Genomic DNA, 20,016 nt, shown 5'->3' on the forward strand with positions numbered 1-20,016 from the left:
GGCCTCCCGTTGTAAGATAACTCATGCAAGTGGTTACTGTGGGGCCTGGCCAGGGTTGGCGGTTTCAGTCAGTGGTTCCCCTAACAAATGATAGGGTCAAGTCCCTGGGCTCTGAAAGCTGAATATCAATCTCTGGCTACCTCCTCACTGAGATGTCTATATCCTGACTTTCTCCTGGATTACTCTCAGCTTCCTATCTTGCCTCAGTCCAGTCTGTTTACCCTAAAGACAAAATGATTCTTCTAAAAATGCATATCTCTTGCATGCTTTTCCCCTGGATTAAACCTTTTAGTGATTTTCCATTGCTTTAAGTCCAAAACCCTTAACATGTTTCAGAAAGCTTTTAATTACTGAAACCATTTTCTGTCTTTACTTCCCTTTTCCCTACTTTCTGCACCAAACATTCTGAAATTACTTTAGCCATTCAGTGACTCAGATCTTTTCATCTGTGAACTCTTGCTTGTCTCTTTTGGGTCTCAGTTTAAATATTCACTTCCTTTAGAAAACCTTCCCAGAACTCTCCTAAATAGGTTAGATGCCCCTACTTTGTGCTCCCAAAGCAACCTGTACTTCTCTTATGATGATGTTTAACATTCCTTTCTCTACTCTTTGTTTAACCTCTCTGTCTTCCATGCTTCAAAGGAAAAAACTGTCATTTTGGGGCTTCCCTGGTGGCCCAGTGGTTAAGAATCCACCTGCCAATGCAGGGAACATGGGTTCGAGCCCTGGTCCGGGAAGATCCCACATGCCGCGGAGCAACTAAGCCCGTGTGCCACAGCTACTGAGCCTGTGCTCTTAGAGCCCGCGAGCCACAACTACTGAGCCTGTGTGCCACAACTACTGAAACCTGCGTGCCTAGAGCCTGTGCTCTGCAACAAGAGAAGCCACTGCAATGAGAAGCCTGCTCACCATGATGAAGAGTAGCCCCCGCTCGCCGCAACTAGAGAAAGCCTGCACACAGCAACGAAGACCCAATGCAGCCAAAAATAAATAAATCAATTTATTTTTTTAAAAAACCTGTCATTTTTGAACCAAAACAACAAATGAAAGCTACAAAGTGCCTAATAAATATTTGTTAAACAATTTGATGAGTTAATATAAAAGTTAAATTTATGCCCAAAAGTCATGAAAAGTCCAACAAAAGTTATTTATGATTTTAAAAAAAGGCTGAATCCAGGGCTTGTGATTTTGGTTGCAATAGAGTAGTGAGTATCATACTTGTGCTCCCAAGATGAACAACTATAAAACTGGAAAAAATATTTGAATCCACTCTTTTCAGGCATTGGGCAACAGATGGTGCAGGGCTGTGATTTTTGAGAAAAGAGAAATATATGCGGTGACTACACATTTATTCTAGTTTTCTACCTAGGGATATTTTGCAAACTTCAGTGCATAGAGTTAGAACCCAACAGAGAACAGGAGTCACTAGGCAGATGAAACAAAGAAAGAAGTTTGGGTTTGCTGAGGTGGTTGTGAATTGTGAGGCAGGGTACAGGGGTGGGGTTTTTGTGCAGAGATGGGGCACCAGGAATCTGTACAAGGAGCCCATGAGTCTTTGGCCAAATACTAAGCTGCATGTGTTCCAGAATGAGATTCAGTGAGGACTAGCAGTGAACAACTACTGGAGTAGAGGAGTGGGATTGTGAACTGAATGGAGATTCTAGAGTTTACACAATGCTGGGAGACATTTGAGTCATGATATGCCAGAGTAGGAGGAGCTTGTGGAACTCCTTAGTATTCTGTTGAGGCCTCAGAAAGGCCATCCTAACAAATCCTAAAACAAGCTTTGACAGAATCAAGCTGAGTAGCCAATAAATTAACTGCCTTCTAGCACAAAACTCAGCACTTTTTAAAGGATGTCAGGACAATCCAAACTCACATTGTAGCATCTACAATGTCCAGGATATAATAAAAAATTAGTGTGTATATGAAGAAACGAATGTAATCCATAACTGAGAGGAAAAAGTGAATAGAAACATATCCAGAGATGACAAATTTTGGAATTAGCAGACAAGGATTTTAAAAGCTATGACACATAAGTTCAAGAATTTGAAGGAAATTGGCCGTAATGTGGGAAAAGATCCCAACAGAGAAATAAAATTATAAAAAAGACCCAAGAAGCTCAACACATAACAAGCAGCATAAACACACTTATATTGCATATTATACTAAACTTGCTGAAAACCAGAGGTGAATTCTTAAAAGCAGACTGAGGAAAAAGTAACACATTATGCAGAGGGGAAAAATAATGATTTTTGACTTCTCATCAAAAATTTCCAAGCCATGAGATAGTGAGACAGCATCTTTAAAGTGCTGGGGAATAAAAATTAATCTAAAATTCTATATACAACAAAAATATCCTTCAAAAATTGAAGATGAAATGGAGAACATTTTCTGATTGGGAAAAAAAAAAGGTAGAGGTATTAGTTACCAGCAGATCTTTACCATTTAAGAAATGTTAAAGGAGGTTCTTGAGGCTGAGGGGAAGTGATAGGAAATTAGTCCTAGAGTAAAGGTTGCTGTAGATGCCCCCTTACAAACCTTAAAAACAAACGTTCAAAAGGACCAGGCCTCTAAGGAATTCCCTGGTGATCCATTGGTTAGGACTCCGCACTTTCACTGCTGAGGGCACGGGTTCAATCCCTGGTCAGGAAACTAAGATACTGTAAGCTGTGCAGCTCGGCCAAGTAAAGAAACAATATCCACCATTAAATATTGGACTTCCCCAGAGGTCCAGTGGTTAAAAGACTCCGTGCTTCCACTGCAGGGGGCCCTGGTTTGATCCCTGGGAGGGGAAGTTCCGCATGCTGCGTGGTGCATCCAAAAAAAAAAAAAGGATCAAGCCTCAAGAAACTTAGCTGCGTGCCTGAACCAAATTCAACACTCATTAAAGGAGTAAAACAAAATTATTCATTCAACAATGTAAAATTCACAATCAGAAGTTACCAGGCATGCAAGGAACCCATATCCAGGTGAAAATGAAATCATAGAAATAGATAAAAAATGAAAGAGATGACAGAATTAGCGGACGATCTTAAATTACAAATCTTGTAAATATGTAGACAGATGGAAAGGAAAACGTGAAGTTTAATGAATGGAATAGAAGATATAACAAAAAGACCTAAATAAAGCAAAAGGAATACCAGTGGGGGTTTTTTTTTTTTTGATTGAAGTATAGTTGATTTACAATATTGTGTTAGTTTCAGGTGCACAGCATAGTGATTCAGTATTTTTGCAGATTATACTCCGTTATAGGTTTTTACAAGAAAATGGGTAAAGTTCCTTGTGCTATACAGTGTATTCTTGTTGCTTATCTATTTTATATGTAGTAGTTTGTATCTGTTAATCCTATACCTCTGATTTGTCCCTCTCCCTTCCACTTTGGTAACCACAAATTTGTTTTCTGTATCTGTGACTCTGTTTTGCATATACATTCATTTGTATTATTTTTTAGAGGGAATAATGTGTTTTTAAATATAATAATACAGATAGGTTAAAAGTAAAAGGATGGAAAATCCTTTAGTTGGCATATTAAAATATGCCAGCTAATAAAAAGAAAACTGAGTCGGCTATATTAATATCAGACAGTGTACTGCAGAACTAGTAACATTGTCATAAGAAGTGATGTTTTATGATGATAAAGGAGTCAGTTCACCAAGAGGATATAACAACTCTAAATGTAGAGCTTTGATATGGAAGAGGCAAAAAAAATCTATGGAACTAAAGGAGAAATAGACAAATCTGCAATTATAGTTGGAGATCTCAATACCCCTCTTGGTAAAGAAACAGAAAGAGTAGACAAAATATCAGAAGGACGTGGAAAACTTTAATACAATTAATCAAATTAGCCTAATTGATGTTTATAGGACATTCTACCAGTGAACAGCAGAATACACATTATTTTCAACCACTGTAAAACATTCACAAATATTTTGAACCATAAAACAAGTGAAAACAAATTTTAAAGGATTGAAGTCATACAGAATGTGTTCTCTGACCACAACAGAATTCAACTAGAAATCAATAACAGAAAATCCCCAGATATTTGAAAATTAGGCAGTACATTTCTAAATAACCCATGGATCAAAAAAGGGATCATGAAGGAAATTCAAAAATACTTTAAATAAAAGCATATCATACAAAAAATTTGTGGAATGCAGCTAACTAATGCTTAGAAATTTATAGAATAAAATGTTTATATTAGAAAAGAAAAAATGTCTAGAATTAATTACCTGAGCTTCTATCTTAAGAAACTTGAAAAAGAAGAGCTAATTAAATTCAAAATAAGTAAAGGAGGGAAATTAAAGATAAGAGCAAAAATCAGTGATACAGAATACAGAGACAGAGAAAACCAGTGAAACCAGAAGATGGTTCTTTTAAAAAAAAGAATCAATAAAATGAATAAGCCTCTAAGCAAAGTGATAAAAAAGCCATAAGTTACCAGTATTAGGAATGAAAGAGGCAACATCACTGTGGATCCTACAGACATTATGTAGGTAATAAGGGAATACTGCTAGCAGGTTTATGCCAATAAATTCAGTAACTTAGATGAAGTGGAAAAATTCCTTTAAGAACATAAGCTACCAAAGCTTACGCAAGAAGAAATATGCCTACTAAAGAAGTTGATTTGTAGTTAAAAACTTAACAAGAACTTCAGGTTGTGATGATTTTACTGGTGAGTTGTACAAAACATTTTAGGAGGAAATAGTGTCAGTTCTACATAAACTCTTTCAGAAAAGAGGCAAAGGAACTATGTCCCAACTCATTTTATGAAGGTAGTATTACTGTGTTACCAAAAACCAAAGACATTATAAGAAAACTACAGATGGGTAACTCTCATGCATGCAAAAATCAATAACAAAATATTAGCAAATCAAAGTCAGCAATATATAAAGATAATACACCATGATGGAGGTCCAAAAGCCAGTAGATGAGGGACTTCCCTGATGGCGCAGTGGTTAAGAATCCACCTGCCAATGCAGAGGACATGGGTTCAAGCCCTGGTCCAGGAAGATCCCATATGCTGCGGAGCAACTAAGCCCGCGAGCCACAACTGCTGAGCCCACGTGCCACAACTACTGAAGCCCATGCGCCTAGAGCCCGTGCTCCACAACAAAAGAAGATACCGCAATGAGAAGCCCGTGCACCACAACAAAGAGTAGCCCCCACTGGCCACAACTAGAGAAAGCCTGCGTGCAGCAACAAAGACCCAACGCAGCCAAAAATAAATAAATAAATTTATTTTAAAAAACCCGCAAAAACCAGTAGATGAGGCTGAGAGAGGAGGGCATCCACAAAAACCTGGTTGGGAATTGGAGCCCAAGAGAGGAATGCATGAGGCCATAGTGATATTTAAAAAATGAAAACCAAGGTGGCGGTTGGGGCGGGTGTGAAGGACAAAACCCTTCCTTATAGTAGAATCTTAACTAATAAGTGTAGGAGGAATAATGGAATTAGAAAATTACTCTTTGATAGCTATCACAGTAATCATTCATTTAAGAAACATTAATAGAGATGTTAAAACTAATGGAGGAAAAGCTTGATGAGGTTATGAGACATTTACACAGTCTCAGTGTATCTCTTTCCCAAATATTTATTAACAGCAAAGTAGAAAAAATAATATTCTGCCAGGAATATCTCCTGGTAGATAACCACCTTTACCAGGAGATTGAAGGTAACATCCTCAGTAATGAAATAAATTGAAATCGTGCCCATCCAATAAGATGCAATGTAAGGAACATATCATCACTTCTGTAATATTGCTGCAAAGATGCATAATCTGATTCTAGTCCTGAAGAAATATTAGGCAAATCCAAATTTTGGGAGATATTCTATAAAATAACATTTGGTAATTTTTTAAATTACTAGTCATGAAAGAGAAAATCTGAGGAACTGTTCCAGACTGAAAGAAAGTAAAGAGACATGACAACAATGTGTAATTCTGAACAATGTGTAACACTGTGTGTAATTCTGAACTGGATCCTATTGTTGTAAAGGACATATTGGAAGAATTGGAAAAATTGAATGGGATCTGAGGACCATATGGTAGTAATATATCACTCTCAATTTCCTGATTTTTATGGTTGAAAATGCCCATGTTTTATAGGAAATACCAGTGTTGGGATATCAGATCAGCAGCTTATTCTCAAGTGGTTTGGGTGAAAAGTCATGGTGTATACTGTATTTCTACTTTTCTGTAAGCTTGTGATTGTTTTTTAAAATATTTTAAAAAACACTTTTGGTACATAAAAGGATGAAATTCATTTATTTGAAAAATCCACATAGCTGATCTCCTAATGATGCTGAATAATGGAGGTAGATAATACAGTTCTAGTAAATCAAACAGTATTCTTTCCCTTCTTATGTATTTTTTTAATTTACTTAAAAAATCTTTTTTACTTTATATTGGAATATAGTTGATTTACAGTGTTGTGTTAGTTTCAGGTATACAGCAAGGTGATTCATTTATACATATACATATGTCTATTTTTTTCAGATTTTTTTCCCATGAGTAGAGTTCCCTGTGATGTACAGTAGGTCCTTGTTGATTATCTATTTTATATATAGTACTGTGTATCTGTTAATCCCAACCTCATAATTTATCCCTCCCCCCCACCACCTTTCCCCATTGGTAACTATAAGTTTGTTTTTGAAGTCTGTGAGTCTGTTTCTGTTTTGTAAATAAGGTTTTTTACATTCATGTATAAGTGATATCATATATTTTTCTTTGTCTGATTTACTTCACTTAGTATGATAATCTCTAGGTCCATTCATGTTGCTGCAGATGGCATTATTTTGTTCTTTTTTATGGCTAATATTCCACTGTATATATATATATTACCGCATCTTCTTTATCCATTCATCTGTGGATGGACATTTACACTGCTTCCATGTCTTGGATATTGTAAATAGTGCTGCAGTAAATTTTTGGGTGCATGTATCCTTTCGAATCATGGTTTTCTCCAGATATATGCCCAAGAGTGGGATTGCTGGATCATATGGTAGCTCTATTTTTAGTTTTTTAAGGAAGCTCCATACTGTTCTTCATAGTGGCTGTACCAATTTACATTCCCACCAGCAGTGTAGGAGGGTTTCCTTTTCTCCACACCCTCTCCAGCATTTATTGTTTCTAGACTTTTTGATGATGGCCATTCTGACCAGTGTGAGATGATACCTCATTGTAGTTTTGATTTGCATTTCTCTAATAATTAGTGATGATGGGCATCTTTTCATGTGCCTGATGGCCATCTGTATGTCTTTTTTTTTTTTTCACTGAAGTATAGTTGATTTACAATGTTGTGTTAACTGCTGTACAGCAAGGTGATTCAGTTATACATATATATATATATATATACATTCTTTTTTTCATATTCTTTTCTATTATGGTTTATCATAGGGTACTGTATGTAGTTCTCTGTGCTATACAGTGGGACCTTGTTGTTTATCCATTCTGTATATTAAAGTTTACATCTGCAAACCCCAACCTCCCACTCCATCCCTCCTCCAACCCCCTCCCCCTTGGCAACCACCAGTCTGTTCTCATGTCCATGATTCTGTTTCTATTTCATAGGTAGGTTCATTTGTGTCATATTTTAGTTTTTATTATTATTTTTTTAAAATTTATTTTATTTAATTTTTATTTTTGGCTGCGTTGGGTCTTAGTTGCTGTGCACAGGCTTTCTCTAGTTGCAGCAAGCTGGGGCTACTCTTTGTTGTGGTGCATGGGCTTCTCATTGCGGTGGCTTCTCTTGTTGTGGAGCATGGGCTCTAGGTGTGTGGGCTTCAGAAGGTGTGGCATGCAGGCTCAGTAGTGTGGCTCACGGGCTCTAGAGCACAGGCTCAGCAGTTGTGGCACACGGGCTTAGGTGCTCTGTGGCATGTGGGATCTTCCCGGACCAGGGATCGAACCGGTGTCCCCTGCATTGGCAGGCGGATTCTTAACCACTGTGCCAACAGGGAAGTCCCTGTATCATATTTTAGATTCCACATATAAGTGATATCATATGGTATTTGTCTTTCTCTTTCTGACTTACTTCACTTAGTATGATAATCTCTAGTTGCATCCATATTGCTGCAAATGGCATTATTTCATTCTTTTTTATGGCAGAGTAGTATTCCATGGTATATATGTACTACACCTTCTTTATCCATTCATCTGTCGGTGGACATTTAAGTTGTTTTCATGTCTTGGCTATTGTGGATATTGCTGCTGTGAACATTGGGATATGTGTATCTTTTTGAATTATAATTTTGTCTGTATATATGCCCAGGAGTGGGATTGCTGGATCATATGGTAATTCTATTTTTAGTTTTCTGAGGAACCTCCATACTGTTTTCCACAGTGGCTGCACCAACTTACATTTCCACCAACAGTGTAGGAGGATTCCCTTTTCTCCACACCCTCTCCAGCATTTGTTATTTATAGACTTTTTAATGATGGCCATTTTGACTGGTGTGAGGTGGTACCTCATTGTAGTTTTGATTTGCATTTCTCTAATAATTAGCAATGTTAAGCATCTTTTCATGTGCCTATTGACCATCTGTATTTCTTCTTTGAAGAAATGTCTATTTAGGTCTTCTGCTCATTTTTGGATTGGGTTGTTTTTTTCTGTTGTTGAGATGTATGAGCCATTTGTATATTTTGGAAATTAAGCCCTTGTCAGTCACATTGTTTGCAAATATTTTCTCCCATTCTGTAGGTTGTCTTTTCGTTTTGTTTGTGGTTTCCTTTGCTGTGCAAAAGCTTGTACGTTTGATTAGGTCCCATTTGTTTATTTTTGTTTTTATTTCTATTACCTTGGGAGATTGACCTAAGAAAACATTGTTACAATTTATGTCAGAGAATGTTTTGCCTGTGTTCTCTTCTAGGAGTTTTATGGTGTCATGTCTTACGTTTAAGTCTTTAAGCCGTTTTGAGTTTATTTTTGTGTATGGTGAGAGGGTGTGTTCTAACTTCATTGATTTACATATGGCTGTCCAGCTTTCCCACCACTTGCTGAAGAGACTGTCTTTTTCCCATTGTATATTCTTGTCTCCTTTGTTGAAGATTAATTGACCGTAGGTGTGTGGGTTTATTTCTGAGCTCTCTATTCTGTTCCATTGATCCATATGTCTGTTTTGGTGCAAATACTGTAGCTTTGTAGTATTGTCTGATACCTGGAAGGGTTATGCCTCCTACTTTGTTCTTTTTCTTCAGTATTGCTTTGGCAATTCTGGGTCTTTTATGGTTCCATATGAATTTTAGGATCATTTGTTCTAGTTTTGTGAAAAATATCATGGGTAATTTGATAGGGATTGCATTAAATCTGTAGATTGCTTTGGGTAGTATGGCCATTTTAACAGTAATAATTCTTCCAATTCAAGAGCATGGGATATCTTTCATTTCTTTGAATCATCTTCAGTTTCCTATAATTAATGTTTTATAGTTCTCAATGTATAAGTCTTTCACCTCCTTGGTGAGGTTTATTCCTAAGTATTTTATTTTTGGGGTTCCGATTTTATTTTATTATCATTTAAAAATTTTATTTATTTATTCATTCATTTTTGGCTGCATTGGGTCTTCGTTGCTGCGTTCCGGCTTTCTCTAGTTGTGGCGAGAGGGGCCTACTCTTCATTGCAGTGTGCGGGCTTCTCATTGCGGTGGCTTCTGTTGTTGCAGAGCCGGAGCTGTAGGCGCACAGGCTTCAGTAGTTGCGGCATGTGGTCTCAGTAGTTGTGGCTTGCGGGTTCTAGAGCACAGGCTCAGTAGTTGTGGCACATGGGCTTAGTTGCTCTGCAGCATGTGGGATCTTCCTGGACCAGGGATTGAACCCATGTCCCCTGCATTGGCAGGTGGATTCTTAACCGCTGCACCACCAGGGAAGTCCCGGGGTTACAATTTTAAAAGGTATTGTTTTTTTACATTCCCTTTTTGATATTTCACTGCTGGTGTAAAGAAACGCAACCGATTTCTGTATGTTAATCTTGTATCCTGCTACCTGGCTGAATTGATCAGTTCTAGCAGGTTTTGTGTGGAGTCTTTAAGGTTTTCTATATATATTATCATTTGCATATAATGACAGTTTTACCTCTTCCCTTCCAATTTGGATACCTTTTATTTCTTTTTCTTGTCTGATTGCTGTGGTTAGGACTTCCAGTACTGCGTTGAATAAAAGAGATGAGAATGGGCATCCTTGTCATTTACTTATTTGTTTTTTATTTGGCTGTGCCGGGTCTTAGTTGTGGCACTCGGGATCTTTGTTGCGGCATGCAGGATCTTTAGTTGCAGCATGTGAACTCTTAGTTGTGGCATGTGGGATCTTGTTCCCTGACCAGGGATTGAACCTGGGCCCCCTACATAGGGAGTGCAGAGTCTTAGCCACTGGACCACCAGGGAAGTCATCTGGGCATCCTTGTCTTGTTCCAGATTTTAGCATGAAGGCTTTCAGCTTTTCACCATTGAGTATTATATTGGCTGTGGGTTTGTCATAAATAGTTTTTATTATGTTCCCTGTGTACCCACTTTGGTAAGACTTTTTGTCATGAATGGTTGTTGAATTTTGTCAAATGCTTTTTCTGCATCTATTGAGATGACGTGTTTTTGTCTTTTCTTTTGTTTATGTGATGTATCACATTGATTGATTTGTGTATGTTGAACCAACCTTGGGAACTTGGGATATATCCTACTTGATCGTGGTGTATGATCTTTTTATGTGTTGTTGGATTTGGTTTGCTAATATTTTGTTGAGAATTTTTGTATCTCTATTCACCAAAGATATTGGCCTGTAATTTTCTTTTTTGGTGTTGTCTTTGGTTTTGGTATCAGGGTGATGGTCACTTCATAGAATGTCTTTGGGAGTGTTCCCTTCTCTTCCATTTTTTGGAAGAGTTAAAGAAGGATCAGTATAAGTTCTTTGTATGTTTGGTGGAATTCTCTTGTGAAGCCATCTGGTCCTGGACTTTTGTTTGTAGGGAGTTTTTTAATTACACATTCTATTTCACTTCTAGTGATCGGTCTGTTCAAATGATCTGTTTCTTCTGGATTCAATTTTGGTGGACTGTATGTTTCTAGAAACTTGTCCATTTCTTCTAGGTTGTTGAATTTGTTGGCATATAATTGTTCATAGTACTCCCTATGGTTTTTTGAATTTCTGTGGTATCAGCTGTTATGTTTCCTTTTTCATTTCTTACTTTGTTTATTTGGGTTCTCTCTCTTTTCTTCTTGGTGAGCCTGGCCAGAGGTTTGTCAATCTTATTTATCCTTTCAAAGAACCAGCTCTTGGTTTTCTTGATTTTTTTTCTATTGTGTTTTAGATCTCTATTTTATTTATTTTCTCTCTGATCTTTATTATTTCCTTCCTTCTGCCAGCTTAAGGTTTTGTTTGTTCTTCTTTTTCTTATTTTTTTAAGTGGTAGGTTAATGTTGTTTATTTGAGATTTTTCTTGTGTTTTTTTTTTTTTAAATTTTTATTTATTTATTTATTTATGGCTGTGCTGGGTCTTCGCTTCTGTGCGAGGGCCCTCTCCAGTTGCGGCAAGCGGGGGCCACTCTTCATCGTGGCGCGCAGGCCTCTCATCATCGCGGTCTCTCCTGTTGCGGAGCACAGGCTCCAGACGCGCAGGCTCAGCAATTGTGGCTCACGGGCCCAGCCGCTCTGCGGCATGTGGGATCTTCCCAGACCAGGGCTCGAACCCGTGTCCCCTGCATTGGCAGGCAGATTCTCAACCACTGCGCCACCAGGGAAGCCCTCTTGTTTTTTTTGAGGAAGGAATGTATTGCTATGAACTTCCCTCTAAGAGCTGCTTTTGCCGCATCCCATAGTTTTCGTATGGTTGTGTTTTCATTGTCTTTTGTCTCAATGTATTTTTTAATTTCCTCTTTGATTTCATTGTTGACCCATTGGTTTTTTAGTAGCATGTTGTTTAGTCTCCATGTAATTGTTTTCTTCTCTTTCTTTTTCTGTGGTTAATTTCTAGTTCCATGCTGTTGTGGTCAGAAAAGATGCTTGAGATAATTTCTATACTCTTAAATTTGTTGAGGCTTGTTTTGTGCCCTAGTATGTGGTCAGTCCTAGAGAATGTTCCATGTGTGCTTGAAAAGAATGTATATTCTGCGTTTTTTTGGCTGTAATGTCCAAATATCAGTTATGTCTAACTGTATTACTGTATTGTTTAGGATTTCTGTTGCCTTATTGATTCTCTGCCTGCAAGATCTGTCTGTTGATTTGAGTGGGGTGTTAAAGTCTTACTATTATTTTATTCCTGTCAATTTCTTCCTTTGTGTCTTGTAGTAATTATTTTCTGTATTTGCATGCTCCTATATTACGTGCATGTATGTTGACGAGTGTAAAATACTTTTCATGTATTCTTCCTTTTATCATTATATAGTGTCCTTCTTTATCTTTCTTTATGGCTTTTGTTTTAAAGTTATTTTGTCTGATATAAGTATTGCGACCCCTGGTTTCTTGTCATCTCCGTTAGCATGAAATATCTTTTTCAGCCCCTCACTTTCAATCCGTGTGTGTCCTTTGCCATAGGGTGGGTCTGTTATAGGCAGTGTATTGTAGGCTCTTGTTTTTTTATCCAGTCTGCCACTCTGTGTTGTTTGATTGGAGCATTTAGTCCATTGACATTTAAAGTAATTATTGATAGGTATGTATTTATTGCCATTTTAAACCTTGTTTTCCTGTTGATTTTGTATTTCTTCTTTGTCCCTTTCTGTTTTTTTTTTTGTGGTTTGATGGTTTTCTTTTGTATTATACTTATGTTTTCTTCTTTTTCATTTTTGTGAATCTATTGTATGTTTTTGATTTGTGCTTACCTTATTTTTCAAGTATGTTAACCCCTTCCTATATCTATTGGCTTGGCCAAAAAGTGCCTTCGGTTTTTAAGTGAAAATAAAAGACACATTTTTCATTTTCACAAGAACGTTATTGAACAATGTATTCACCCTTTTGTTCCACTACCTAGTGCCATTTTTCAGGCAACTTCATAATTCCATCTTCCCAAAACTTTTTATCTTTTTGAGCAAAGAACTGTTCCAGGTGCCTTTTACAGTATTCCAGAGAATTGAAATTTTTTCCATTAAGAGAATTTTGTAAAGACCAAAGTAAATGGAAATCTGAAGGTGCAATGTCTGGTGAATACAGTGGATGAATCAGAACTTCGCAGCCAAGCTGTAACAGTTTTTGCCTGGTCATCAAAGAAACATGTGGTCTTGTGTTATCCTGATGGAAGAGTATGCATTTTCTGTTGACTAATTCTGGACGCTTTTCATTGAGTGCTTTCAGTTGGTCTAATTGGGAGCAGTAATTGTTGGAATTAATTGTTTGGTTTTCTGGAAGGAGCTCATAATAGAGGACTCCCTTCCAGTCCTACCATATTCACAACATCACCTTTTTTGGATGAAGACTGGCCTTTGGTGTCGTTGGTGGTGGTTCATTTCGCTTGCCCCACAGATCTCTTCTGTTCCACACTGTTGTACAGGATCCACTTTTCATTGCCCGTCACAATTTGTTTTAAAAACAGAATGTTTTCATTACGTTTACATAGAGAATCACATGCAGAAATACAATCAAGAAGGTTTTTTTCACTTAACTTACGTGGAACCCAAACATCAAAGCAATTCACATAACCAAGCTGGTGCAGATGATTTTCAGTGCTTGATTTGGATATTTTGAGTATGTCGGCTGTCTCCCGCATGGTATAACGTTGATTGTTCTCAATTAATTTTTTAATTTGATCGCTATCAACTTGGTCTGCCCGACCGTGGAGCATCGTCCAGCGAGAAATCTCCAGCACAAAACTTCGCAAACCACTTTTGACACGTTCAATCAGTCACAGCACCTTCTCCATACGCTGCACAAATCTCTTTTTGCATTTTGGTTGGGTTTTTACCTTTCTTGAAATAATAAAGCACAGTATACCAGAAGTGTTGCTTTTTTTCTTCCATCTTCAATATTAAATGGCTACACAAAAATTCACCAATTTTGAGAAGTCTTTTTTTAATAGCTACTTTATTATTTATTTATTTATTTATTTATTTATTTTTGTCTGTGTTTGGGTCTTCGGTTCGTGCGAGGGCTTTCTCTAGTTGCGGCAAGCGGGGGCCACTCTTCATCGCGGTGCGGGGACCGCTCTTCATTGCGGTGCGCGGGCCTTTTCACTATCGCGGCCCCTCCCGTTGCGGGGCACAGGCTCCAGACGCGCAGGCTCAGTAGTTGTGGCTCACGGGTCCAGCTGCTCCGTGGCATGTGGGATCTTCCCAGACCAGGGCTCGAACCCGTGTCCCCTGCATTAGCAGGCAGATTCTCAACCACTGCGCCACCAGGGAAGCCCGAGAAGTCTTTTTTTAAATGCACGCTGATATGACAGCTGTCACATACAATCTAACAAAATTGTTTTGAATGAAGTTAAAGAGAGCTAAGTGCCACTAGAGGCATCTTATGGAAAAAACCAAATGAACCTTTTGGCCAATCCAGTATTTTCCTTAGACTGGTAGTCATATAAGCTCAAACCCATAGTAGGAAAAAAAAAAATCTACATTTTCGTACTCTTCTCCTCATATTACAATTTTGATGTTCTCTTTTACATCTTCATGATCATTCTTTTGCTCTTCATTGTGGTTATCATCACTTTCACAGAAATATTTTGATTTTTTTTTAATCTGTGTATTGGCTTATTTAAGTGATTTACTTTCCAATTGTGATTTTCTCTTTCCTGTAGATTCTTCTTTTTTATTTAGAGAAGGCCTTTCAATATTTCCTTTAGGATAGGTTTAGTATTGCTGTATTCTTTAGTTTTTGCTTTTCTGAGAAATTCTTTACCTCTCTATTTTTTAATTTATTTATTTTATTTATTTTTATTTTTGGCTGTGTTGGGTCTTTGTTGCTACTCACGGGCTTGCTCTAGTTGCAGTGATGGAGGGCTGCTCTTTGTTGCAGTGTACAGGCTTCTCGTTGTGGCTTCTTGTTGTGGAGCACGGACTCTAGGCGCGCGGGCTTCAGTAGTTGTGGCTTTTGAGGTCTAGAGTGCAGGCTCAGTAGTTGTGGTGCACGGGCTTGGTTGATCCGCCTCATGTGGGATCTTCCCAGACTGGAGCTCAAACCCGTGTCCCCTGCATTGGCAGGCGGATTCTTAACCACTGTGCCACCAGGGAAGCCCTCCTTTTGTTCTAAATGATAATCTTGCTGGGTAGAGTATCCTAGGTTGCACGTTTTTCCCTTTCTGGACTTTGAATATGTCTTGCCACTCCCTTTCGGCCTGCAGTGTTTCTGTAGAGAAATCTGCTGATAGCCTTATGGAGTCCACTTAACTCTTTGTGAAGTATTGTGTGCAGATGCGGAGTAATTAACTCTTTTTCTTTTGCTGCCTTTAGAATCCTCTCTTTATCTTTAAATTTTGCCATTTTTATTATATGTCTTGATGTAGGTCTGTTTGGGTTTATTTTATTTGGAACCCTCTGTGCTTCCTGAACCTGCATATCTGTTTCCTTCTTTAGGTTTGGGAAGTTTTCAGCCATAATTTCTTCAAATACAGTTTTTTTAAAAGTAAATCATCACCTTTTTTGACCAGGATTCATTCTTTCTTTCTTTCTTTCTTCCTTCCTTCCTTCCTTCCTTCCTTTCTCTCCTCCCTCCCTCCCTCCCTCCCTCCCTCCCTTCCCTCCCTTCCCTCCCTTCCCTCCCTTCCTTCCCTTCCTTCCCTTCCTTCCCTTCCTTCCTTGCTGTGTTGGGTCTTCGTTTCTGTGCAAGGGCTTTCTCTAGTTGCGGCAAGTGGGGGCCACTCTTCATCGCGGTGCGCGGGCCTCTCATTATCGTGGCCTCTCTTGTTGCGGAGCACAGGCTCCAGATGCGTAGGCTCAGTAATTGTGGCTCACGGGCCTAGCTGCTCCGCGGCATGTGGGATCTTCCCAGACCAGGGCTCGAACCCGTGTCCCCTGCATTGGCAGGCAGACTCTCAACCACTGCGCCACCAGGGAAACCCATCTTCAAATACATTTTTGATCCACTTTTCTCTTTCTCCTGGGATCCCTATTATGTGTAGATTGGAATGCTTTATATTATCCCATAGGTCTCTTATGTTGCTTTCTTTTTTTTTTTTTTTTTTTGAATCTGGCTTTCTGTCTGCTGTCCTGATTGGGTGGTTTCTGTTATTCTATCTTCCAGGTCACTTATTTATTCTTCTGCATTGTTCATTCTGCTTTTCATTGCTTTTAGCTCAGCTTTCGTCTCTGCAAATGAGTTTTCTAATTTTTCTTGGTTCTTCTTTATAGCTTCTTGTTCCTTTTTACAGTATTCTACATTTCCATCAATAGTCTTTTTTAATTCCTTCAGTATTTTCATTATCTCCTTTTTGAAACTGGTGTCTATTAGAAGAGGTGTGTTTCATTGTTTGTTCTTTCAGGGGAATTCTCTTGGTCTTTGGGAGTGGTTGCTGTGCTCTTTCATTTTATTTATATTTCTTTTACTTTGTGAGTTTAGGAGAAACAATTATATACTGTGGTTGTGGAGGGCTATTTATACATAGGGGTGTTTCTCTGTAGCTTGTGTGAGTTTAATATATTTGGTGCAAGGGCTCTTTTTAGTATGGATGCCTATCGCCTCTTTCCTCAGCGTGTGCTGGTTATTTTCTTGATAGCGGGTGTGCAGATGTGGCAGCTCGTGCCTGGTCCTCAGGTTTGTGGTGGTGGCTCAGGAGCACCCTAAGAGCATATAATGGGAATCAAGGTGGCTTGTGACCACTCCTGGAGTCCAGGCAGGCAGCGGCAGGGCCTCAGGACCACTCCTGGGGTCCGGGAGGGAGGCAACGAGGCTCACGACCCCTCCTGGGGTCTGGGATGGAGGCAGTGGGGGCTTGCGACCACTCCTGGCATCTGAACGGGTAGTGGCAGTGGATTGCGACCACTCCTGAGTTCTGGGAGGGAGGTAGCGGGGGCCAGGAGACCACTCCTGGAGCCTGTGCAGGCAGTGTCCTGCCCTCTGAGACCACACACACAGGGAAAAAGGCTACAATCCGGGTCCTGCTCCTCCTCTCATGCAGCCCCAAAACAATGGTGACTGGCCTCTAAGGCGGCCCAGGCTTCCTCTGAGTACACCCTCAGTTGCGCTCACACTGGATTCCAGTCCCCTTGCAGGCTGTTTCCACACGGCCAAACCTAGTCCTCTCTCTGGTTCTGATCTCCGAAGCCAGAGTTCCAGCACCCAGCCCCTGCCCGCACTGGTGGAAGAGTGTCTCAGGCTAGGGAGTGCAGGGTGGCAGCACTGACCATCTGTGTAGTTCTCCCTCTGCTCTGGCTGCCACAAACCCAGTGCTGCATTCACTTATGAGGCTCAGAAATTCCCCTTCTGTCCTAGCCAATCTCCCCACCGGTGAGGGAGTTCCCAGGGTACAGGAACCTTTCCTCTTTCACAGCTCCCTCCCAGGGGTGCAGGTCCCATCCCAATTGCTTTCTCGCTATTTTCTTCTTTTTTCCTACCCGCTTACTGGAGATTTTCTTTCCGTTTCAACAGTCTGAGGTCTTCTGCCAGCTTACAGTAGATATTCTGTGAGAATCATTCCACATGTAGATGTATTTTTGATGTATTTATGGGAGAAGGGGAGCTTCATGTCCTACTACTCCACCATCTTGATCACTCCTCTGTGTGTCTTCTTTGGAGAAGTGTCTAGTTAGATTTTCTGCCCATTTTTTGATTGGATTGTTTGTTGATATTGAGCTGTTGAGCTGTTTGTATATTTTGGAGATTAATCCCTTGTCAGTCACATCATTTGCACATATTTTCTCCAATTCTGTGGGTTGTCTTTTCCTTTGTTTATGGTTTCCTTTGCTGTGCAAAAGCTTGAAGTTTTATTAGGTCCCATTTGTTTATTTTTGTTTTTATTTCCATTACTCTAGGAGGTGGATGCAAAAAGGTATTGCTGTGATTTATGTCAAAGAGTGTTCTGCTTATGTTTTTCTCTAAGAGTTTTATAGTATTCAGTCTTACATTTAGGTCTTTGATCCATTTTGAGTTTATTTTTGTGTATGGTGTTAGAGAATGTTCTAATCTCATTCTTTTAGATGTGGCTCACCAGTTTTCACAGCACCACTTATTAAAGAGACTTTCTTTTTTCCACTGTATATTCTTGCCTCCTTTTTCGTAGATTAATTGACCATAGGTGTGTGGGTTTATTTTTGGTCTTTCTATCCTGTTCTGTTGATCTGTAAGTCTGTCTTCGTGCCAGTACCATACTGCTTTGATTTCTGTAGCTTTATAGCGTAGTCTGAAGTCAGGGAGCCTGATTCCTCCAGCTCTGTTTTTCTTTCTCGAGATTGCTTTGGCTATTCAGTGTCCTTCTGTATTTTGAATGATATGTAATCTCATTTATTTTGGATGTTTTTCTTTTTTTTTCATTTTTGATGAGTAAGATTGCTTATATATTTTCTTTCAGAACTAATGTTCTGATACTTATTAAGGTAGCATAATTTTTCTCTCTTTACCTTCAAAGGTTGCTCAAGAAACAGATGTTAGAGCACAGATTCGTCTGCAGTTTCGTGATGTCAATGGAGAACTTGTAGCTGTGCAGAGATCTATGGTTTGTACTCAGAAAAGCAAAAAGACAGAATTTAAAACCCTGGAAGGAGTCATTACTAGAACAAAGTAGGTGTTTATTATATATTTGAATTATCTGTTCATTTTTTTGTCTTTAGGTCTATAAAACTATGGTTTTTTTTACTACTACTGTAAGTTTATTTTAGGGGAACTTATTAATTTTTTAACAGACTTTATCTTTAGAGCTGTTTTAGTTTCTTAGCACAACTGAGCAGAAAGTATAGAGATCCACCTTGACTCTATACCTGCGCAGCTTTGTCCACTATCAACATTTAATTATTTATTTGATACTATTTATCAGTTAAACAGAATGATCCCATTAAAGATTTAGTGATAATGCTCCACTCCTTTGAGTAATTTATGGACAGTTGCTGAATTGAAGGTGCATAATCACTCAAATATAGATTGAATGAATGAAAAGTGCTAGTAATCATGTCTATAGGGAAGGATGAGATAAGCAGACAGGTCCCTTTCAACTGTTGTCATTCTGTTAAGGGCAGGTATCATATTGTAATGAGTATGGATATTGGAATTAGGTAGGCTGCCCTGAATTCATGGCTTTATCCTTGCTGAGCAAATTACTTATCATCTTATCCCTTCCTTTCATTTATTCATTTGTTAAACTAATTAAATAATTTCTTTATTTAATCAGTAATGTGTCACACCTGTCATGTGCTAGATACACTGTACTAGCTACTGGCTTGTCAAGTGGATTCTTTTCACTGGCTTTTAAACATACTCAGGTCTCTCCCACACCTCAGATTTCATTTCACTCCAGTTACGGTCTGTCTCCATCTTCCCCTTCACAGACAATTTTTTCAAAAGAGTTGTTGATACTCACTGTCTCCATTTCTTGACATCCTCCTGACTCCTACTCTAGCCCCATTCTTGTACTGAAACAGCTCCAACTAAGGTCACAAATAACCTCTGTATTAATTAGGATAATGCTATTGCTATACAAAATAGACCTCCTTATCTCAGTGAATGACACCCCCATCCGTCCAGTGACACGGAGCTAAGTCTGTCTTGACAGCTTCCTTGCCATCTATATTCAGTTCATTACCAAGTCCTATGGATTTTGCCTAACTGGCTCTTCAGTCTGTTCCTCTCCATCTCTGTGAGAACCATTCTTGTTCAGGCTACCATCATCTTTCCCTGGTCTAATGTCTTAATCTCCTGGTCTATCTTTGTCCATTCCATCCCCCTACAAAACATTCTTAGTACATTCAGTGTAATATTTTCAGAATACATATAAAATGACAGTATAGACAGACACTGCGTCCACTCACCTAATCTAGTTGTTAACAGATACTGGACAGAAGACATGAAAGAAAATGGTCGATTTATCCTTCTGATGAAAGATGCTGAGAGATCTCTTGGAATCCAAGGGCAGGGATGCTTCTGGCCCTGGGTATAATGAAGTAGGGAACTTATTTAAAAGACCCTG

At 38.9% G+C, this 20,016-nt stretch overlaps 1 protein-coding gene and 1 long non-coding RNA gene across 4 annotated transcripts in view; one reads left to right on the forward strand and one right to left on the reverse strand.

Moving 5' to 3' along the window:
* The window catches only part of LOC309622827, a 153,017-nt gene that overhangs the window by 78,896 nt on the left and 54,105 nt on the right, over nucleotides 1–20,016 (reverse strand). The gene's annotated exons all lie outside the window — the stretch shown is intronic.
* RAD50 (RAD50 double strand break repair protein) overlaps nucleotides 1–20,016 on the forward strand; it is a 111,439-nt gene that overhangs the window by 12,576 nt on the left and 78,847 nt on the right. For all 3 annotated transcript variants that reach the window (XM_082378897.1, XM_082378895.1, XM_082378896.1), the window contains one exon: nucleotides 18,466–18,617. In XM_082378897.1, coding sequence (XP_082235023.1) covers nucleotides 18,550–18,617 — 68 coding nt within the window. In that variant the 5' untranslated portion in view covers nucleotides 18,466–18,549. The remainder of the gene's footprint in view (nucleotides 1–18,465; nucleotides 18,618–20,016) is intronic.

Source organism: Balaenoptera borealis (genome assembly GCF_965194805.1).
Source record: "Balaenoptera borealis genome assembly, chromosome: 2".
NCBI classification, from domain to species: domain Eukaryota; kingdom Metazoa; phylum Chordata; class Mammalia; order Artiodactyla; family Balaenopteridae; genus Balaenoptera; species Balaenoptera borealis.